Genomic DNA, 23615 nt, shown 5'->3' on the forward strand with positions numbered 1-23615 from the left:
TTATGGTCTCACACTTGATCACACCCAACCTCTGTCTGATTCTTAGATCTCTCCAAGGGCTTGTTGAGGACAGAATTTGATTCCCTACCATGGCCTTTGTTAAGAGGTTTTATGGTCAGACAAATTTAGGAAATGAAAATTCTGTAGTTCCTTGGAATTACAATAATGCCTATTAGCCCATTCACCTATTAAGACACCCTTAGAGGTTCATTGGGAAACAATCCTCCAACCTTTATTTAATCAGAGCTTAGTCATGAGTCACATTAGTATAGTATTCTCAGGGAAGCACTAGTCAACACCCATCCAAGATGGATAAGGTTGGCAAGACCAATGCCTGTTGTGGGATATCCTATCACACTTTAAACTCTGAGTTTGTGTTTGTGTTAAGTAAACTCAACCTTGCATCAGGAGGTGGGGCCAGCAACTAGTTGACAGAAAGTAATCATAAAAAGTCAGAGGGAGTCTGGAAGATGGCTAAAGAGATGCACAGGAAGTAGTAGGGAAGGATTTTGAGTGTGGCAGGATTTTTGGTTTGGTGGAGCAGAAGGATGCCCCCTTTCTGAGATACCAGTGAAGAGGGAAGGTCAGCTAGTTGCTCCTCAAGCTCTCAGCTATCAGGTTTTCACCCCTATCTCTAGCTACTGAATCTTGCTGATAAATGGAACAATAGAGATTTAGTTGAAAACTACACTTGGTGGCAGCATCAGGAGGCAGATCCAGTGGGACATAGAAGTCTCAGCAGGCCACTGCCTGAGAAACATGCCGGTAGCAGCAGAGCCACGTTGCTGACTGAAGAGCAATAGATCCAGGTACAGCCACTGTGCCCGAGGAAAAACAACATTTTGGCACCCAATATGGGGCACCAAATATAGTCAGACTTTCTTTAGACACAGAGACTTCTTATTAAGTTTGAAAACTTGACCTTAGCTTAGGCTTGTTCCCAAGTAGCTCTTAAAACTTATTAATCTTTCCATATTCATCTATGTTCTGTCACTTGGCTCATTACCTCTCCTCCTTATTGTACATCCTACTTCCTCTGTGTCTCGCTGGTAAATTCCACCTCTTTGATTCTTCCTCCAAGTTCCTCTTTCTCCCCAGAAGTCTTGCCTATCCTCTCCTGCCTAATTGTTGGCCATTCAGTTCATAATTAAACCAATCAGAAGGTGCAATAGGCAGGCAAGGAAGGACAGAGACACATCTTCACACAGCATGATCAAATATCCCACAACAAATGCCAGGTAAGGGAATGAGGTCAACAACAATGATTGTGTCCCAGGACAGAAAAGCTTGCTTTAAGACAGGGCAGGAAGCTTACAGCCACCAAGGCCTGGACTTAAAAAGCAGGCAGAAAGACCTGGGGCATGGAAAATGGATTGAATCTCTTAGGACTAGCTCTATTCTTGTTTTTTTTTCTCCCCAATGATACATTTTGTTGGGTCTTTTCAAAAGCTATAAGCATGCTGCATTTTCTGGAACTCAACTGATTGCATCTCCTCCATATTTTTTCTTATATCTCAAAGAAATGGGAAACATGGAAGTCTTGGGAGTAGAAAGGTCTGAGTTCAAGTCCCAGCCTTGCTAGCTTCTGTTTGTGTGGCACATGGCAAATTATTTTGCCCCCAGATCTCAATTTACCATCTATTGAATAGGAGTTGGCATCGCATCCTCCTAAAATTACAGTGGGACTGTTAAAGGCAATAGCAAAAAACCTTTACACAGGGCGGGTGCTCAAAATATATGGCAGGCATTGTGATTATAATTATAGGCCTTCCTAGAAACTGTCAGTTGTCAGGCCAAAGAGTAAAGAAGAATTCTGAAAGCAGCTCAGTTTAGGGTCAATGAAACACTGAAATCTATGAGTTGGACATGGTAGAATGTGCCTATAATCCTAGCACTGGGAAGACAAAGACGAAGAATCAGGGGTTCAAAGTCTCCCTAAACTACAAAGTGTTCTAGGAAAGCCTGGGGCTACACAGCAGTGCCTGGATACCTAGATACCTATTTCAAGGATAGAGAGAGAGAGCAAGAGAGAGAGAGAGAGAGAGAGAGAAACACCTTCAACTCTAAGATGATTTTTGCAATAAGTTGCAAGAAATCATGGTGTCTATCATGGGAGCGATATTCTTCCGTGTTGTCAGTTATAATAAAGCAGTGCCACACTAGCCCAGAACGGAGTATAACAAAGGGTTCTTTATTTAGGGGTAGACTCACAGATCACAATCCTCTGCATGAGCAGGGAACAGGAACCGAATCCAGCAGCCAAAGTGCTACAAACATCTTTACATCTGAATATAGCACATTTGACCAAGCCCAGAGTGGACCAGTATCTTAAAGGCTATTGGCTGAAGGAGTTCCCACAGCACCTCCCCCTTTGTTTAAAATAAAAAGTCTAATACAAAACTATATACAATAAGAACAAATATCAAGTATAAAATTAGAATTACAACCAAAATAAACAATATCAAGCAAGAAACATACGTTAAATGTTTTAATAGTTATACTATCCTAAGGAGTCTAAGTCTTGTATTAGAAATGGCTTGGCTATTTATGGTTGTGAGCCTAGCCTTTAACGGCTGAGCCATCTCATGAACTCTGTGCATTTGTATTTGTTTTCTCTGTTAAAGAGTTTGTTTTCTCATGATAAATTGTTTTTATTGCCTTATTTTTATGTATGGTGAGTGTTACACATGTTTTAAATTGTAAATGAAGCTAAATTTGGTGAAGACTGAACCCTATTATCTCCCCCCGTCCCCAAGTTAGACAACGGGATACTTGTTTTCCACAAGAACTTGAGACATAAGTTGCCATTTTTTGATGGGTTAACAGTAAATTTTAACCTTGTGTTTATGGGACCAATATCGAGTCAGCTGTCTTTATAGGTAAGTGATGAAGTATTCTCTCAGTCAGGCAGCTCCAGTGACTTTGTAAAAACTTATTTTCTGGTCTTTTATCAATGTGAATGTAGTTTTCTCTCATAGCGCTCTGAACATAAATGTTAAGCTGTTATATTAGTGGGCTTTATGTAAGTTATATAGTGTTAATTTGGAACTTGGAAAAGCACTAGTGTGATGTAGGATCTTAGCATGTGCTCTGAGAGTTGAGGAAGAATTTTTTTTTATGATCAGTAAATTTACCATGTAATATTGCTGTAAATGATAATGTGTACAGATACTCTGTTCATGTATTCAGTTGTAAACTTGTCAATATTTGCATTTCTATTGCTTTTTTATGGAATGAATAATTGCAAAAATAAAGATGTTTTAACTGAAAAAAAAAGAAATGGCTTGGCTAAGTCATGAGAGGAATGTAACTTTGACTATCTAGTCTTTAACCCCATTAAAGACATGAGAAGGGAAACAATATTACTTGAGTAAACAGGAAGCTCAATCAAGCAACTTCCAAAAGGTGCAATAAATGACAGATACAACCTGCTACCTGGGCAATCACCTAAAGTCTCATTTGCAACATTGGAGCAACCAACTTTAGCTAAGGTCTAGAGTAACTGACAGACTATTATCAGAGACAGGAAAAATTTTAAAACTGTCTTACCCTGTCTTGGCAAGGTTTGGCAGTCTTTTTTTTTCTTGTATTCCACTTGTCCACTCCAGACACTGTGCATTTTGTCAGTGGTCGAGGCATGGGCAGTTCTTTGCCCAAAGGCCAGTTTTGCCAAGAAGAAAACAAGCTCCAAGTGGAGTGTCTTTTGGTGCCCAACATTTTTTTGGGAATAGATCAGTGCTGCCAGGAGCAATCATGTCTCACGTCAACAGAACCCTAAATTAATTTTATTTGAATGCCATATTTCTCAGTTCTTTGAAGTTCTATGTATGAAGAATACAATCTCTATGTATCTAAAGAACTTGATTAGTTTAACTCTAAGTATAACAAACATGGATGACTATTGACCAATAATTTTTAGTACCTATGTAGCTTAAAGACTAAGGCTTTATATTCAAATATTAAACAATCTTTAAACACCTGTGCAGCAAATGAGGACAATGACCTCAAAATGTAAACAATGTGTAAGTATCTGGATCAGAGGTAGAAATATATATTGCAATATGATAAATATATCCTAAGATTGCACCAAAATACAAAATATCTTAAGCAGATGTCGAAACAAGCATACATACAATATGACAAAATAACTTTGCATAGATGTACAAATATTTTGAACAGAAATAGGAGCATATTCAATATAACAAACAATTTAAATTTGTATCAATATACAAGAATCTATACCAAAATAAATTGTCTATAAATAATAGCTCACTATTCACTCTGTTACTCACTATTATTAGTGGTATGAATAAGCTCACACTAATCTACCTATTATCCCATCCAATTTCCTTTTTTTTTAAAGAACCTACATAATTCCACCCCAAACCCAATCCTATACCAATTGTAATTAACCCCTAATAGATGTCCCTAACACTGAGGATAAACTTTGTTGGGAGAGGGGACATTGTCTTCTAGACTTGCTTCCATGCCCAGCGAACCAGCTTCTTTCCCTCACAAGTTACCTGAGTATGGGTGTATTGAGCACTGCACACATTCCAGAGGCAAGAGGATAATGGCTTAGTAAAAATAATTTTTCTTTTTGAATCTTTACTCCTGGAACTGGACTTGTAACTCATAGAATGTTTGCCTGAGTTGAATCCCATCACTGCCTAAAATCTTATGGTGTCACACATCTGTGACCTGTGACCCCAGCACTGGGGAGGTAGTGAGCAAGAAAATACAGAGTTCTAGTAATCCTCAGTTATATGGTGATTTCAGAGCAATCTAGGCTACATGAATCTCTGTCACAAAAGGAAAGGAAAACCAAATCTTTATTTTTACCATGTGTCTGTGAAAAAATATATAACTGAGGCTGGAGAGATGGCTCTGCAGTTAAGAGCATTTGTTGCTCTTGCAGAAGACCCAGGTTCAGTTCCTAGCACCCATGTGTAGCTCACAACCGCCTGTGCCTCCAGTGCCCGGGGTCCAGTGCCGCATCTGACCAAGAGCTCTAGACACACATGGTACATTTATATGTGTACAGGCAAAAACCACTCATACACATAAAATAAAAATATATATTTTTAAAAGAATATATAAATGGATCAAATGCCTGCTGCATACAAAGTATTATTGCCTTTGGTTATTTACAAGATAATTTCTATTTATCACAAAACTCTGCAAGGTCATAATTTTAATCTCATTTTACAGAAAAAGATATGAGGTTAATTAGCTTGCTAACCCAAGAATTTAACCAAACTATCTAGTTCCGAGGCCAGATATGAATCCACAGAATCTTTTTATGTCTGTGTGGACTTCAGCAAGTCAAAACACATCCTCTCTGGGTCAAAAGTTGGGCACCTAAAGAATGCAGTCGTAGAACATGATGACTAGATTTGTTTTGAAGCATCAGCCTGTGCTCATGAAAATGTTTTAACCCTCATGAATGTGTACACACACACACACACACACACAGAGAGAGAGAGAGAGAGAGAGAGAGAGAGAGAGAGAGATGCACAAACGTGCCCACTACCCACCCCAGCCCACCCACCTATCCCCATCCCCGATGCCTGTGTTAATCTCCTGCTAGAGATTTATGGCTACTCAACACTTCTAAGATATGTGAGCCCCACATTCCAGAACCACAGAACACACCAGGCGACCCCAGAAGGACTCAGCCAGCCTGTTTAGCAACATAGCAGAGCAGTTACAAGGGTAGGATTTAGGACCCAGCTCTGCCACTTCCCATCAAGTCACGTTGCTGTCCCCCTAAGCCCCAGTGTAAAGAATGAGGTAATTACCACCTGCCTCCTGTAACACCCATAGGGACTAAGTGAGGTGACAGCAGGAATGTCCGCCACCCACAAAGGCCAACCAGGTCATCTGCTGTTTTCAGCACATGTCTGGACAACAGGACAATTTGAAGAGTCCACCGACCCTTTCAGCATCTCACTGGCCTGGAGAGTCCTTAGGGCTTGCCTATCAAGTTCTGTACTGGTCGGTGAGGGGTTTGAGGTGAGCCAGGCCCCTCCAAGCACCCTCCACTCCGGCGTGGAGACAGGCAAGAGAGGTAGCGTAGCACATCACGGAAACGGCAACATCACGTGTGAGAGTGTAGACAGACAGACAGCACTCGACCCCATGTGGGGTGAAGGGACACTTCAGCAGCCATGTCTGAGTTCTCCAGGGAGTGGAAATGACTGCGGGTAGAGACCAAGTTCTTGGTAAAAGGCATGCTGGCATAAAACTGTGCTTTGTAGCCGCCCATGGCCCCGACAGCTCCTTTGCACGGGATTGAGGCTGGGGAGGTGACCTAGGGGTTGAGTGCCAACTTTAGTTTCAGCACACACATCAACCAGCTGTAACTGTGGTTCCAGGCAATCCACTATTTTCCTCTGGCCTCCATGAAACCCACACACATATGGAATACACTCACACAGACACATGTGTACACATAAATGAAAATAAATACAACTTTAAAAGGGAAAAGGTCCTCACATTGGGCTTTGCAGTTGTGTAGTTTATTTCATATGACTTTGTCCAGAATTTAAAGAAAAAAAAAATAAGAGCACTTCCAAGGCCTGGAGAGACGGCTCAGCAGTTACACCACTTGAAGCTCTTGCAGAGGACCTAGGTTCAGTTCCAAGTCAGGCAGCTCACAACTACCTAGAAATCCATTTCCAAGGGATCCAATACCCTCTTCTGGCCTGTACACAGGTGTTACACATAGAGTCATGCAGGTGCACACAGATGATGATGATGATGATGATAGATAGATAGATAGATAGATAGATAGATAGATAGATAGATAGATAGATAGATAGATGATAGATAGATAGTTAGATGATAGATAGATGATAGATGATAGATAGATAGATAGATAGATAGATAGATAGATAGATAGATAGATAGATAATAGATAGATAGATGATAGATAGATAGATAGATAGATAGATAGATAGATAGATAGATAGATAGATGATAGATGATTGATAGATGATAGATAGATAGATAGATAGATAGATAGATAGATAGATAGATGATAGATGATAGATAGATGATAGATAGATAGATAGATAGATAGATAGATAGATAGATAGATAGATGATAGATAGATAGATAGATAGATGATAGATAGATAGATAGATGATAGATAGATGATAGATAGATAGATAGATAGATAGATAGATAGATAGATAGATAGATGATAGATAGACGATAGATAGATAGATAGATAGATAGATAGATAGATAGATAGATAGATGATAGATAGATAGATGATAGATAGATAGAGAGATAGAGAGATAGATAGATAGATAGATAGATAGATGATAGATAGATAGATAGATAGATAGATAGATAGATGATAGATAGATGATAGATAGATAGATAGATAGATAGATAGATAGATAGATAGATAGATAGATAGATGTTAGATAACAGGTGACAGATGTGTATCTCAAACTAATTATTAAACAATTATTAAATACGCAAATTATTTAAATTATAATAGGAATTTCCACTTTACAACAAAGTTCTCATGAGCTGGAATGTGATTGCTCATACCTGCAGTCCCAGCAATCAGGAGTAGAGGCAGGAAGATTGCCTGAAAATTTAGAGGTCCCTGGGCTCTGCAGTGATGTTGAGGTCAGCCTGGATTACATAGTAAAGTTTCCGGCTGCAAGGGCCATACAAGCAGGATTCAGCCAAGATAAAGACACGTGTATATACACAAACAAACAAACAACAGACTGCTCTCCAGCCCAGAAGGGTCTCTTCAGCTCGGCTGCAGCATTGTCCTTCAGCTCAACACGGGGCTGAGGTGAGCTGTTGTCTTGTGCAGGCTCCCCAGCAATAGAGCCATTGGCATCTCATGCTATCTCTACAGGGGCAGACCTGTAAGCTGTGGGATGCTTAGTAACACCTCAGCCTCTGAGATATCATTTATAACAGCCACAAATGTCCTGGACACTGCCCCTTGTTGGAGAGAGCAGCCGCATCACATATCTCACAAGCCACGGCTTTATTGACTTGCAGAGCCTGCCCCATCGCTGGAGATGTCACCATTTAGCTGGGACATGCTGTCAAGTATACCGGCTGCTCAACCATGGCTTCCCAGGAGAAGCAACTTCTCCTCCAGCCTGTAGTCCAGGTGACTAGCTTGCCCTTAGCCAGTGTGTGTGTGTTGGAAAGGCATGTAAGGGAGATACACAAAAAAAAAACATATAAAATACACAAAAAGATTTCAGATCTGATCCCAATACTACCACAAGGTGTCCCCACGTGTGGCCTTTGTCGACAGAGGATGCACTTGGACTGAAGGGCTGAGCGGGCAGAGATGAGTGACCTAAATCCCACCGGATGAGATTTCTGGGGACCAGTTGACAGAAATCCTACCTACTGAGCCAAACAGGGATGTGGAGATCTACTCCAAATTACCCCGAACTTGACATCCACCCCTTCCTGAGAGCACACACAGAGGGCACCGCACTGCTTCCGGGTCCTTTTGGAAGACAGCCCCAGTTCCCTTGTGGCTCTGGCTGTCACCCACACAGTAGGCATTCACTATGACCTGGGGCCTGCAGCCCAGCAGGAGTCTACAGACACCTTGGCGTCAGGGAGGAGTGGTGAGGGGGAGCTGGCAGACAGAGGGAGTCCTGGGTAGAAACTGATCTCTCTTGTCACCACAAGAGGATATGCCACTCCACAGATAAGGATGAGAGGCAGGGTACAAAACAGAGAGCTCAGGAATCCCAGAGAGCCAAAGAGATTTGTGACCACTGTCCAGTGGCTCCAAGTCCCTAATAAGAGTTCAAGCATCAAGTTATCCATACTTCCCAGATGCTGTAAACTCCCCCTACCGCAAAAGTGTGCCTTGGGACGACCTACTTGAAGAATGAAAAGGCTGATCAAGCACAAGAGAGCAAGCTGAAGTCCAGCACCAAAGAGCCCGTGGACAGCCAGCATAGAGCGGTAACCATGCAAGCGTTGAGCAGAGTCTGGCAGGCCCCTGCAAGTGCCGTCAGCCTAGATTAGAGATAGGCAGGGCTAGGTAGAGACTATACAGTTAATCATGGTGCTTACTCCTTTGGTCTTGGTACATCTTCCTTGGCTGCTCCCCTGGGACAATGACAACAATAAGAAATAGCCCTATCTGCCATAAACTCCCCATGGGCTTCCTATGCCACCCCTAGAGGTCTACCTAGAAAGTGGGGCTTTGTTGGGGACTGCAGACCCTCAGACCCTGAATTTTCTATCACCCCTTGTCTGCTGGAGTAAACAACTTGTTTTCCTATGCTTGCAACTTCTCTGAGCATGAGACCCTCATGAATTCCTGATAACAAGGAAGTGGTTTCTGGAGGACTTACAGCTGAAAAATCCCGAGAGCTAGGGTGTGGCCATTAGTCAAGGAGAGGACTATATAAGCTGCCCTCGAACACAATAAAATTGGCATTCAAGAGTGACCCGTGTCTGTGTGTTTTTTAATCCCCAGACCCTTGCCCAGTCACAGTTCCAGGTGGTACAGGTGCCACAGGGCTTCCTAAGATGAACAGGGCAGGGGCATAGGCTAGAGTCGAGTGAGAAGCAGCAATGGGTAGCAACCACTCTCCCGGGATGAGACTCACTGTGGACAGTACCCCAAGGAGGGCTAGGCCTGCTCTGAGTTTTTCCTGGAGCCTCTTTAGCTCCCCCTAACATCTCATTTTAGAAAACCTGGACCACTTTGTAACCTGGCTGATGGTCCTCTTCAATCTGACTCTCAGTATCAGGCTTGGTATGTCTCACCCGAGCCCCCTTTTTTTCCTTCTGGATGAGCCATCAGTCCCTAGGGGTTTTCAAAACTACCCTTGTCATCCAAATGCCAAGGAGCCTCTCTGATCTGGTGGGGCTCCCTCAGAACACCCATCTCCAGCTACCGTCAGACACCTCATCTAGACGTCTCATGAACAGCTCAGCCTGTTTGTCCAGGAGCTCTCTTCATACCCATCCCCACCTCCCACCCTTGCCTGGCGACAGCTCACTGCTCTCTGACCCATTCAATCCATTATCAGTCCTGTCATTTCTTCAGCTGGAACCTAGCACCTTTTCTCCACATATTAACCACAACCTAAAATTATCTCACTTGTGGATGTCTATGTTTTTGTTCTTGAACTACGTAAAATCAGAGAGGGCTATATCTCACTATTGCTTACCAACTCGTCCCTAGAATTTCCCCGGCGTCTGACATAACACTGTATGAGTATTAGCTGTAGGAAGCAAGGGATCTACTGATGATGACCTTGTCCGGGATGAAGCAGCCGTCATCAGTCTGGCATGATCCCACAGGGCCAGCCCGCTTTTCTACGTCAGACACTGAGATGTCTCACCTGTCCTGACTCAAAACGAGGTGTAAGCCTTTCTAGAAGGTCGCTGTTGTGGCGCCAAAGTTGACTCTCTATAGCTCTTATCTGCAGGTTTCCTTTGTTTGACTACAACTTTCCATTCCTGAGAAGCTCTCTCCTTCAGCCTAAGGAGGAAGTATCAGTCACCTGGCCTGTCTTAAGTAAAGGTTTCTGTCTGTAGTTTGTGTGTGCTCTCGGTGCCCAGGCAGCAGGCCATAGCCAGATGGAACCAGTGAAATCTCACTCAGAGACAGTGTGGGGAAGTAGGAACCTGGACTCAAGATACCCCAAGAGCCTAAGGGAGTTGTTCCACCCCTCCATTTAAGAAAAAGAGTCAGGACTTTGGAACCCTTCTCCTAAGTCCCTTCCAGGAAGGGGCTGTGGGATTCCTGAGCTGAAGAGAATCTTTCACCATGCTTCCTTCACCACAGGACTTCTCTGAACCTCCAGCATGTTCTCCTAAGAGAGACCTTTCCCAGTCAAGAAACCCTTTATCACCAGGTGGTGGTTTTGCAGGCCTTTAATACCGGAGGCAGTTCGAGGCCAACCTAGTCTACAGAGCGAGTTCCAGGACAACCAAAGTCACAGAGAAACCCTGTCTTGGAAAAAGAAACAAACAAACAACAACAAAAAAAAATCCTTTATCCCAGAGTGTGCCAATGCGCTGTGTGCATGGCGGAGCTTTTAGCTGGGGGAATCCGCAGCCCTGGGGTTCTAGCAGTTTGCTCTGTGCACCTTTACGGGGGACAAACTTTCAGGATGTCAGATTCAGTGAGGATCAGCACCCTACGAAGAAACACTCTGTTTCCAAGGCCTTGCGTGTTCCCACGGTTGAAGCACCAGAAGAAAGTGGATGTCTAGGTGCTCCAGCCTCCCTCCTAGAAGCGAGAGAGGCCCACAAGCCCTCCCCACATGTTCCAAGGATAAATTAGCCAGCCTGTCCATTTGGTTACACTGAGTGGATGGTGAGTCAATGCCTTGGTTCAGAGCTAGAGTTCTGTGGCTGCTCCACAGAGTCCAAAGGGAGAGACAAGAGCAGAAAGTCCAGAGAGGGGACCAGATAGGTCCCTGGGGAACAGGGTGCAGAGAATGCTCACAGAGCTGGTGTAAGTCACAATGTTCTTTATTGACAACAGAACGGCTGGGCCGGGGACTGTGTATAATATCCATCACTTCCACCAAGGCGGGGGAGATACTGTAGGGAATCAGAAGACAGCAGATGTGGTCACAGCAGAACATCATAGGCACAGAATGGCAGCAGGGAGAGGGACATGGGCTTCCACCAGGATCTAATGGAAGAGCCAGGGCTTCCAGCCTTCCAGGAAAGAGGGTGGACTGCTGGGGGGTGCTGATTTGTGGGGGGAGCAGATGAAGAGAGGTGCTCTGGGGTGGCCGCACTGCTGGCAAGCTCTTTATTTGGAGTAGAGCCTGGAGGGCTGAGAGAGATCGACACTGCCACCTCCATTGCTGCCTGAGCTGACTCCTCCACCACAGACTCCACGACTACCCCTGGAGGCGTGGCCAAAGCTGCCGCCACCATTAAAACCACTGCCACCAAACACGCTGCCAAATCTACCACCATTACTGCTTGCCGGGCGAACATCACTTCCTGTGCCTTGTCCAACACCAAAGACACTTCCGTGACCACCCCTTGACAAGGCCAAGGCACTACTGCTGCTGCTGCTGTTGACTGCAGCTGTGGGGAAAACAGGACAGCAGTCAGCACCCTGGCATCCACTCCACTGAGTTATACATGAGCCACCAGACCCAGGGAGGTCGGCAGTGATCATGAACATTAACTGGGAGACACCACACAGCAAGTCAATTCAAATAACAAAATGATTCCTTGTATATGCCATCAACTCTACTGTCTGTCTGTCTGTCTGTCTGTTTTTTGAGTCAGGATCTCACTAAGTAGCCCTGGCTGGCCTTGAACTCTCTGCCTCTCAAGTGCTGGGCTTGAAGGCTTGTATATTATCACACCCTGCCATCAGCTCTCTTCTTTTGTGCTGCTCGGGATTAACCCAGGGCCGCGTCCATGCTGGGTTCTACCTCTGAGCCACATCCCCAGCCCAATATAGTCAATCCTTAATGACACCTGTGAAGGTCACCTAGCATCAGAAATTTTCCCCACTGGCCATTTGAAAGTGGTCTGAAGGCTATAAGATGGCTCAGGAAGAAAAGAGTCTTCCTGCCAAGCCTGACAGCCTGAGACGCCTCGTGATGCGGAAGACATGACTCCCACAAGCTGTTCTCTGACTCTCAATCAGGCATGTGCACTCACAGACACACATAAAATACATAAATACTAAAAAAAAAATAACTATATATAGGAGGAGCCCAGAACAAAGAGAAGAACTAGTCCACTGGCCTTCCATCCCCAGAATGTCCCTGTAACTTCCATAGCAACTAGGCAGGACAGTTTTATAAAAGTCAACTTGACACGAGCTAGAGTCATCTGAGAGGAGGGAGTCTCAACTGAGAAAAAGCCTCCACAAGATCAGGCTGCAAGCAAGCCCGTGGGGCATGTTCTTAATCAGTGACTCACGAGGAAGGGCCCAGCCCATGGAGGGTGCGGCCATCCCTGACCTGGTGGTCCTTGGTTCTATAAGAAAGCAGGCTGAGCAAACTATGGGGAGCAAGCCAGTAAACAGCTCCCCTCCACGGCCTCTGCATCAGTTGCTGCCTCAGGTTCCTGCCAGGCTTGAGTTCCTGCCCTGGTTTCCTTCCTTGATGGACTGTGGATGTGGGAGAGTAAGCCAGATCAACCCTTCCCTCCTCAACTCTCTTTAGTTATGGTGTCTCGTCATAGCAGTAGTAACCCTAACAAGACAAAAACTGTTCTAAGTTAGTTTCTACTTCATGTATTAGTACAGATGTTTGAGAACCAGGCTTTCTTGTGATGACTTGGGCTACTCACAGATGCTGACAGCACTCTGGTACCCTCCGGACATTCTGTTTGAGAAAGCAAAAAGATGGGCCCATCACAAAGTAATCTGCAGCAAGGCCATGGTCAAGGTGATAGCTAGTTACTATAACTGAACTCAATGGCCCTGGCAGCTTCATCCACACAGCTGCATCGCAGCAAAAAAGCTGTGCACTCTGGCAGCATATACCCCTGGGCTACCATGGAGGGAGTGGACTGGAGAGACGTGGGCCAAGGGATGAGTTCTTTGTGGCAGGCCTCTGCTGCTACTCACTTGGTTACTTGTGTGGTCCTCAGGCTATGACACAGATCAGGAAGATTAGAAGCTCACCTGTACTCAGCACCCTTCAGCAGCTGGCGGTAGGCAGCGATCTCTGTATCCAAGGTTATCGTGACATCCAACAGTTTCTGGTAGTCTCTCCGCAACCTGATAAGGTCATCTTTGCCCTTCTTCAGGGCAATCTGTGAGTCTTGAAGCTTGGTGTTGGCATCCCTGAGGGCTGTCTGCCCATGCTGCTCAGTTTCTGTGATGGATGTCACCAGCTTTTCGTTCTGGGGTCAGTGAGGGGAGTGGGTAGAATGAGCCCAATAGGGTAGTTCCAGGCTCTCTGCAACTTAAAATGGACTAGCCCATCTTAAAGTTAAGGAAGGATACCCTTCCCCTGGTTATCTTTATCTTCTCTATCCATGGAGACATTTTCTCACTCTTAGCCAACCTTTTAGATGAACTTAGTCTTTGAGCTTCCCAGAGAGCCATCTATCTTTGAAAGTCCCTTCTTGGAGGGACTTTCCAGGCAATAGCATCCAAACCATCCCACCTGCTTTTTGGCGTTCTCCACCTCTGCCTGAAGCCTCTGGATGATCCTACTGAAGTCTTCCATCTGGTCGTTGATGCTCCTCAATTCCTCTTGACGCCTGCCAGCTGTGCTCTGGAGCTCCCCCAACTAGGCAGCAGAAGGGAAGAAGAAACGCTAAACACAGCTGTGCCTAACCAGTTTCTATACCCCATGCCACCCACCAAACTTAGAGGTGCCAGTAAGCTTTTATTAAAATAATATTCAATAAAATTTTAATGAACCAAGCAGAGGCATCTCGAAGGCAGCAAAGAAGAAGACATCTTGGCTATTGTATTAGACGATTCTTCCGTGAGTAAACTAGAAATGGTCCCATAGAGCCTGGGAGGAGACAGTGTTAAACTTTGTACAACAAGCAACCATCAAACTCCAGAAGACAGACAAATACAGATTTATCTAGGGACCCCTCCACAGCTGCCTCACAGGCCAGAGCTTCCTTGACTCCTAGTGAAGCCCATGAGAGGTAACTGATACCCACCTTGGTCTGGTACAGCAGCTCAGCCTCTACCTTGTCCCTCTGGGCAATCTCTTCAAACTGGATACGGATCCCAGAAATGATGTTACGCAAGTCCAGGCTGTGGTTGTTGTCCATGGAGAGGACCATAGATGTATCATTGGCACGATCCTGGAACTGGGATAAGTCCTGTCAACACAGAAGGGACTCATTCACTTTCGGGGCCTCAGGGCCACGACAACTGCCTCCTAACAACAATCCCATTCCCTGACCCTTAGCTCAGAATGCGTGTGTGGCCCAGCCTGCCCCAGGCATTCAGAGAGCCACAGTCTGCAGTCCACCCTGCTGAGCTGCTACAAGGGGCTTCACCTCTAGGCTCATCCACAGTCTCCCAGGCCGAGCACCAAAAGTACCAGGTTCACATCTGAAAGCATCACCTCTCTCTCTCTCCTGCATCCTCACCTCAAAGAGATTCCTCAGAAAACTGATTTCTTTTATCAGAGTATCCACATTGGCCTGAAGCTTCATCTCGGTCATGTGGGCAGATTCCACACTCTGAGAAAAACAGGAACACAAAGGCCTTATGACCCCCAAACTGAGATTGCAACAATTGGGCTTGGAGAGAGTGGGGAGACCTGGCTGTGCCAACACAGACGGTTCTCATTCAAACGCGGGCTCCACATAAAGGGTGCCTCCTATCTCACAGGAATGGGATGAGGACAGTCAAGAGTTCAGGACCAGTGGACTGGTTCCTAAAGGCCTTCAGAAGAAGCTGCTGGCTGCTGAGCCTGACAGGAGAGCGGTGGACCTTACCTTCCAGCTGGGACCCTGTGTGATATAACCCAGGAAGTGCTCGGTCGTCCCTACCTTCTTCAGAGCCGCAGAGTCATTCTCAGCAGCTTTTCCTTTATTGATTTCATTCTCATATCTGTAAACATAAAAGTGGACTTGCTGGGTTTATTTTGTTTGGGATGGTTTTGTTTTGTTTTGGGGGGTATACATATTATAACACGTGGTGGAAGCCACGGCACACATGGAGGTCAGAGGACAGCCTTGACCCATCTTTTGACCCTCTATACCTTGTATGACACAGGTTCTCTTTTGGTTTGCAGTTGTGTATCACAGGTAAGCTGACCCACGGGTTTCCAGGGGTCCACCTGTCTCCACCTCCCATGTCACCACAGATCACTGGTATTATAGACACATGTCACTGGCTTTTATGTGGCTTCTGGGGATCCAAGCTCCAGCCCTCATGTTGGCATGGCAAGTGTTTTATGGCAGAGCCATCTCCAACACCACCGCTCTCTGTCCCCACCAGCCTGACCTTTCGGGTGAGGGCCTCCTCTTCACTGCCTCTGAGTTAGTGAAGGGACCCAGTCACACCAGTCTGCCCGGAAAAACTGTCCTGGTTTTAGCTCTGAAAGTTCTGCATTCCAGGAAAGCCTCCATTCCAAACCTCCAGGTCTACAAACTGCCATCCCTCGAGCTTCCTCAGAATCTTTCACATCCTAGAACCAGGAGCCTCCTCAACCTGGCTCGTAAGGAAGTGCTTCCTCTCTAATAAGCCTATCTCTCTTGCAACGAGTTTTCTGTCTAGACTCTGTCTATTCTTGGAGAAAGAAGGTGCCAGCGACCTCATGACCCCCCCCCCCCGTGCACATGAAAGGAAGATACTGCTGCACAGCAGTTGGAAAGAACTCGGGCAGTACCAAGACTCTGGGAGGGGTGGCCTTTGCTATCTTCTTGCTCCACTTGTCACTCACTTCTTTGTGTAGTCTGCCACTGTGCCCTGCAGATTCCACAGCTCTGCATCCAGGCGGCCTCTCTCCAAAGTGATGTCATCCAAGTCGCCTTGCAGAGAGCTGATGAAGCTCTCGAAGCGAGAGTCAAGGCTTGGGAGGGAACTGGGGCCCTGCTGCTGGAGCTGCTTCCATGTGGCCTCCAGGGTCTTGTTCTGTCGTTCCACGAAACGTGCCTACAGGACAGTGAGCAGCAATGTTAGGCAGCGCTGCAGAGCCGTGGAGACCTTCATTAGTTTGTACAGGTTCCAGGTCCGCCTGCTCCAAGGCAGATGTGAAGCTGGGCTCTTCCTACAGCTGTACAAACTGTGGCCAGGCAGGTCATCACCCAGGGCATTGAGTAAAACAAAGTTTGAAAAATCACAGAGGAAGAGTCCCCACACACAAGATAAGGACGTGTAAAGGGAACCCCTTGATTTTCTGGGAACTTTAACATAATCCTGACTCCCCAAAATACAGTGCACTCTGCAAAACCGCTCTGCAGCAGTGCTTTTATCACAGAATCCAGGGCCACCGCAGCCCTCCAGGCTACAAGCCACTGAGAACGTCCCCTAGTTGACATGTCCATCAGCACAATGTCACTTCTCTTCAGCTTAGAGGGGAAACGGCCCCAAGTAAGCTATACCAGGCTAGAGTGAGCCACAAAGTGGGTCACAACCTTCTATGCTAGGTTGAGTCGAGGTGCACCAACTTCCCGCAGCCTCCCGAGACTAGGGGTCAACTTAGAACTCTCTAAATCTTCCTGGACATCAGACACTTGGTGGGCACAGCAATTCGGAGAGAAAGGACATCATGAAAAGCCTCAAAGGGTGATTTAAATTCCCAGTGCTTTGGTTCCCAGGTCAGAGCCTTCTTGGCCAATGATGTCCTAGACTTGGGTTCTGCAGACCCAGACCTACACAAGGCTCCGGGAGGGAGACTTGAGCACAAGTTCAGACAAGCAGCACAGGGTGTTGTTTGGGTCTTGCCACACCTGCGCACATCCTACCTGACTAAAGCAGAGAAAGCGTCAGTCCTGAATATCTTCCCTCCTACCTTCCTTCCTAGGCTCTGCCTAGGCCCTCACCCTCGAGCCTGGTCCATGCAGACACATTTAAACCGTGTCTAAATAAAAATCTCAAAGTCTCTAGGAATGGGAGTCAGGATTGCATTACCTTGTCAAGGAAGCAGGCGAGCTTCTCGTTGAGGGCCTTGATGAGTTCATACTCTTTGACCTTCATTTTCACAGTCTGGGTGTCAGTCTCCACATTGAGGGGCTGCAGGAGGCTCTTGTTGATGGTCACTTCCTGAATTATCCCAGGGCCAAAGATTCTAGGTCTACCAAAAACACCAGCCAGTCCAAAGCCACCAGTTCTCCCGATGCCACCTCCCATTCCTCTGCCACGACCAAAGCCATCCCCAGAGCCAGTGTCATAGCTTCCCAGAAGGCCACCGAAGCTACCAGTCTGAGAGCCACCATCCGCCACACTGACAGAGACTGGCCTGCCACTACCCAGGCCGAATAACGTTCTGCTCCCAAAAGCAGATCCTCCACTCCGAATCCCATAAGCCTTTACACTGGCTGCCCCAGAGCGAGCTATATAGTTCTTCCTGGTGCTGCCAAATTCCACAGCTGACCAGCAGGAGAAGCCCTGGCTCCCACCATAAGGTGTCTTATAGACTTGTCTGATCATGGTGAGGAAGCTGGTGACAGACAAATATGCAGAGCAATCAGGGACACTAAGACTGGGCAGAAGAAAGCAGAGGAATAAAGGTCTGGAGAGAGTGAGTCCCTTTATATGCATCTGACCAAGGAAGGGACAGATAATTCATCCCAAAAGCTTGTGTTCCCAGCCACAAAGCACACCTTGAAGCTAAGTGAATGTCCAAATAGCAGGCTTTCCTGGCAGGGCTCCACCCCCATGCACAGATAATTCATCCTAAAAGCTTGTGTTTCCAGCCACAAAGCAGCCTTGAAGCTAAGTGAATGTCATGTACAGCCCTTCTCAGTTTAACAACACAGGGGCCAAGAGGCCCTTGAGCGGGGACCGGGGAATCTGCTTTGGTCTGTCTGCCCACCAGAGCAGAGCTCAGCTCGGGGAAGGTGAAGCCAAAGAGTAATGGGTGCTCCGGCTCACTGAGTAAGGAAGGTGGTAGAGCCCACTCTGTCCTGGAGACTGGGATCCATAAATAGTGACAGTATTTACACCAGTTAGGACCTGATTGCTATGTGTGCACCTTGCGCCTGGCTTTGTGCTGAATTTGGAGACAAAATACTAACCCTGTCACTTCTCTTTCCTAAAGTCAAAGTGGAGAACCAGTATCATCTATCTGACCCCGGCTCTCCCCCCTCCCAGCCTCAGTGCAGGAGGCAGGAGATGTGTGGCTTATAACCATCTTCTAAGGACAAAAACTTCGAAGTTCACAAGATCTCTGCATCATTCAGACCTTGGCGAAACCCAAGACTACAAATATGTGTTTGTCTTACTTACTTCTCAAATTACAGACATCACTCGGGGTTTTTCTAAGCTTCCTATCTTGTTCCTTGTGTTATGTCATTCTCCTGGTGTCAATAAAAGTCCCAGAATCAGGAAATATCAAATTAATTCAACAACAACAACAAAAATCAGGGCCAAAACCTAGGAAAACCCTGCTTATGTAAGTTCTTGCTTCAGTAGAGGACAGCCAGTAGACAAAGACACACGACACATCCACCAGGGAGGAGCGATGCTATGCTAGGGCAAGGCATAGGAACACCCTTTAAAGGCCGCAATAAGGGGTCATGAGTTCTAGGTCAGTAGGGGTTACATAGCAATACCTTGTCTAAAGGAAAGTGGAAGAGGAGGACAAGGAGAAGGAAGATGAGGAGAAGGAAGATCAGTGAGAGGAAGAGGAGGACAGGGAAAGGAGGAGGAGAAAGAAAAAGAAAAGAAGAGGAAGAAGCAGAAGAAGAAGCAGAAGAAGAAGCAGAAGCAGAAGCAGAAGCAGAAGCAGAAGAAGAAGAAGAAGAAGAAGAAGAAGAAGAAGAAGAAGAAGAAGAAGCAGAAGCAGAAGCAGAAGCAGAAGCAGAAGCAGAAGCAGAAGCAGAAGCAGAAGCAGAAGCAGAAGCAGAAGAAGAAGAAGAAGAAGAAGAAGAAGAAGAAGAAGAAGCAGAAGCAGAAGCAGAAGCAGAAGCAGAAGCAGAAGCAGAAGCAGAAGCAGAAGAAGAAGAAGAAGAAGAAGAAGAAGAAGAAGAAGAAGAAGAAGACAGTTGTGGAAGAAGTGTAGCAATAAAATGTTGGGGTGGAGAATGGCTCGTGGTAAAGGTGCCTGTTGCCCTTGCAGAGGTCTCTGATTAAGTTTCCAGCACCACATGGTGGCTCATAGCCATCCATAGCTCAAGTTCAGAGGATCCTACTTCCATCATCTGATCTTCATGGGCACCAGGCATGCACATGGTATTCATAAATACAAGTAGACAAAACATTCATCCACATAAATAAATCTACAAAGGAAAAAGGTGAAGTATGCTAAGGGGAGTATTTCACGGAGTTGTCTTGTGGAGCTGTCCAGTAAAGGCAGTGAGGAGCAAGCATCCAGAAGAAAGGAACCCCAAAACATAGAAATCCATGAGTGCCCTGAGGTGGAGCTGTGGAGAATGTCTGAAGGGTGAGCAGTTGAAGCCATGAGAGTGGGCGGCAGGCCTCTGGGATGAGATCTGAGTAACTGGGAGGCAGGTCACACAGGGCCACATGAAGCTGGCTTTTTCACTGAGCAGGAAGTCACTGAGGTTAAGCCAAAGAGACATGAGTAAGGCATGAGCAGGCATTAAAGGATTCACTCGAAAGACTACAGGAATCAAGGGGGAATAGGTGAGAGCCGCTCCCCTCCTTCCTTTTGTCTTATTCTGCAAAACTGACTTCCACTGCCTCCTGCAGGGATGAGCTGGGAGAGCTACACAGAAAGCATTCTTCAAAGTTCCCTGTGTTAAGGCCATTGCCCTGAGCTGGAGCCTGCCCAGTGAGGTCCTTGTGGTTGAAGGTGTGCTGAGTCTGAAACCCCAGCAGACCTTGCCCCTGAGGAGTTCTTCAAGGGCAGGAACACAGCCTCACCCTCTCAGGGGGTTTGGAAAAGACCTTAAGAACTTATTAGCTACATTGTTGAAACAAAAAGGAAGGAGGAGGTAGAAAGATCTTGATGCAATCATTTAACCTAGAGAAGAGGGATTTAAAAGAAAATCTACCTTTATTTTTTTTTCATGAATTATTTGTAATGATCTGTCTGGAGGATGTGAGTGTTGGTCGGAAGGACTCCAGTGGCCACGGTCACTGGAGTAGTCTAAAGAGATTAAATCAGCTATCCGTGCATGTAGATGGTACTGGAAATGTTGAAATATTGTGAAGAACAAGGAACACTTCTGTTAGTAGACAAAGGGGGTGACAAGACACCTCTTAATCCAGAGAGTGAATAAGAGTGGAAAAGAGACGAAGAGAGCAGCCACAGACTCAGGTGACAGCTGCAGAGGAGAGGTGCTCATGCCAAAGCAGGACCTGGGCCTCCAGGCCAGTCTGTGGAGCCCTCCCCTCTCTCTGAGCTTACTGTTCAGACACCTTGGTCTGAGCTTTAGTCTTAGGACATAAGTCCAAGCCTCAAACACGTAGGACAATCAGCCAACTTAGAGTCCTCGGCAGCCTGGCTTCTGTCCTTGCCCTCATCTCCAGGAGCACTAAGCCGATTTTGGCTTAGTCACACTCTGCCCTGAACCACATCAGGAAGCCTCCACTCTGGTGTTCCTGATGCTGGGGAAGCCCTTCATCCTTGGGCCCTTCCCCAGCTCCAAGTCCACACCCCTTTCACCTGGCCCCTTCCTTGGCTTCTATATCTAGACAAAGGTCACTTCCTCCAAGGGTCTTCCTTGATCCCTAATCCATGGTGCTTCCAGATCCTTGGTGATATCTACCATGGCTCTCAACACCCTCTTAAATTCTGGAACTCCTGTGGGGAATACATCTGTCCCAAAGTCCTGCTCCACACTCAGCCCCATCTGTCATGAGCTGTCTGTCCTTGTGGCCAACACAGAAAGGGCATTCACAGATTGCATCACCAAGGGAAGCCTCTGTCCCCTGGAGCCCATGGGTCCTGCATCAAACAAGGGGAGAACTCTAGGAGACGGGAGAGATGCTGTCACCTGCCAGGGCACTGCTCAGGGAAAGGACTGTATTCAAAAATCCACCCAGAGAAGCCTAGAGGAGACCCAGCGCTAGTGTTCCGCACAGTACAGCCCATCCACAGACTTCCAGAAGAAAAGGCTTCTCTGGGAGTCCTTTAGAATCTTGCTGGGAGAGCACTTACCCCTCCCTGACACTCTGGCCCTTAAATATCCTCTCTTTTCTGGTGTTTCCAAGCCCTCTTCCAAGACAGGAAGTCATCTCACCTTCCCCTGGACAGCCATTATTTTTGGTTCGTGGCTCCCAATGTCACTCAAGTGACTTTGGCCACCAAGTCACTGAGATATAGGTATGATCATCTATACCAAAACCTCCCCAAAGACTCATCTAATCCCTTTTGTATTGGGGTCCCATTGCCCAGCACAGGCTGGGCATTCAGACAATGGCGGTTGGTTGGGTCATTCCATCACCATCTATTAAAGAGCCACTAAAGGGCAAACATACAGAAAAGGACATCACGATGAATCCAGGCAGGGCTTCCAGGCTGCTTGCTGAAATGATGAACGGATGGGTGGGTGAATAGGTGGATAGATGGGTGATTGGCAGGTGGCAGTCAAAAGCGTTTCTCTGAGGCCCAGTGCGGTGGTGCACACCTTCAGTTCCAACACTCAGAGGCAGAGGCAGGCGGATCTCTGAGTTCAAAGTCAGCCTGGACAGTCAGAGCGACACAGAGAAACCCTGTCTTAAAAAAAATAAATAAATAAAAATAAACCAAAACTTTTTATGGAGAGCTTCTGCCTATCTTTATCTTTGTCTGACTTCTCCTTTGAATCAACCCTGTAGCAATGCAGCTCGGTGCAGGTGCAGACATGAGGTCGGGCCTGGGTCCCGGGCGTCCAGCCCCCACCAAAGCTTCCTGGACACACTCCTGTCCTCACAGGCCTCCCTTCAGGGATAGAGTTCACTCCCAAATTTAACATGCCAAAGGCTCTGAATAGGTGCCATCGTCCTCCTCCCCTTGGCCCCCCCTTTCCCTGGCTAGGCTACAGGACTACTGAAAGCAGAACAAGTTCACTTTTTTCCCCTTCTTCCTTTCTTCCTTTTTTTCTCTCTCTGGTTTTGTTATTGTTGTTTGTTTTTTGGTTGGTTTTTGAGACCAGGTCTTTCTATGCAGCCCAGAGAGGCCTGGGACCTTCAACGTCTTCTCAGCTTCCTCAGCATAGAGATTACAGTATGTACCACCACTTCAGCTTGTCCTTCCTCTTTTATGAAAGACAGGAGTCTTGTGTAAACAAAACACCAAGACTCTCACATCAGTTGCCTCTTTGTGTAGCCCCACTGACCCTAAGACACGCTTGCATCTCATCTATAGCTGCCTCGGTGGGCCAGAGTACTAGCTGCCCCCGCAGAGACCAGGCAGACCCTAGAGCCCATTGGTGTCCACTCCCACGCTCCCCTTGAACAGCAGCATGAGGAGAAGGGCTAAAGTAGCCTGCGATCTTCTGGTAGGAGAGTCGGAGCTTTGCCCTCACTCTCAACCCTTAACCCTCCTCCTCACCCCAGAAACTCAAAAAAAGAGCTGAGCTGGCATTTTCCCAGGGACAGGGTTCAATGGAGGAAGAAATGGAAGCCACTCAACAGGCTTATAGGCTGCAGATGCTTCCTGCTCTGACACACATGACACATCGGGCAGGAGGCCCAGGCAGACAATGGAGAGATCAGGGCTGGGTAACAGAAGTCGGAGCTCTCTGGGCCAGAAACCTCTCCCAAGAACTAGGCCCAGATTAATGCTCTCTGTTCTGTCCCAGGGGGAGAGAAACCCCATAGGTTTTCAGAGTTTTCTTGAGGTCCCCAGAGGTGAAACCCAGGGTGTTTCCAGGCTTTCGCAAAACCCTTCCAAGTCCCACCTCTGCACCGTTATGCCAGAGTTCGAGGGAAAAGATGATACTTGCTGTGGGAAGAATCGGGTAAGGGGAGCTGTGTTCTCTGTCTTTTGAGGAAGGGGGAGGAAGCATTGTTCTAGATCCAGAACTGAAACATGATGTTCTCAAAGGCTGCGCCAAGCCCTCTCCTC

General features: G+C 46.6%; 1 protein-coding gene across 1 annotated transcript; it reads right to left on the reverse strand.

Annotated features, from left to right (window-relative positions):
* Positions 1 to 11607: 11607 nt before the first annotated feature.
* On the reverse strand, positions 11608 to 18088 carry LOC142844177 (keratin, type II cytoskeletal 3-like). Its single transcript, XM_075962474.1, has 10 exons — positions 17570 to 18088; positions 16380 to 16591; positions 15484 to 15544; positions 15079 to 15171; positions 14859 to 14861; positions 14641 to 14805; positions 14127 to 14252; positions 13640 to 13860; positions 12972 to 12987; positions 11608 to 12078 (listed from the first exon to the last, which is right to left on the reverse strand). The coding sequence occupies exons 1-10, from the start codon at positions 18086 to 18088 to the stop codon at positions 11608 to 11610; spliced, it is 1887 nt and encodes a 628-aa protein (XP_075818589.1).
* Positions 18089 to 23615: the final 5527 nt, after the last annotated feature.

The sequence above is a fragment of the Microtus pennsylvanicus genome, chromosome 2, assembly GCF_037038515.1.
Source record: "Microtus pennsylvanicus isolate mMicPen1 chromosome 2, mMicPen1.hap1, whole genome shotgun sequence".
NCBI lineage: Eukaryota > Metazoa > Chordata > Mammalia > Rodentia > Cricetidae > Microtus > Microtus pennsylvanicus.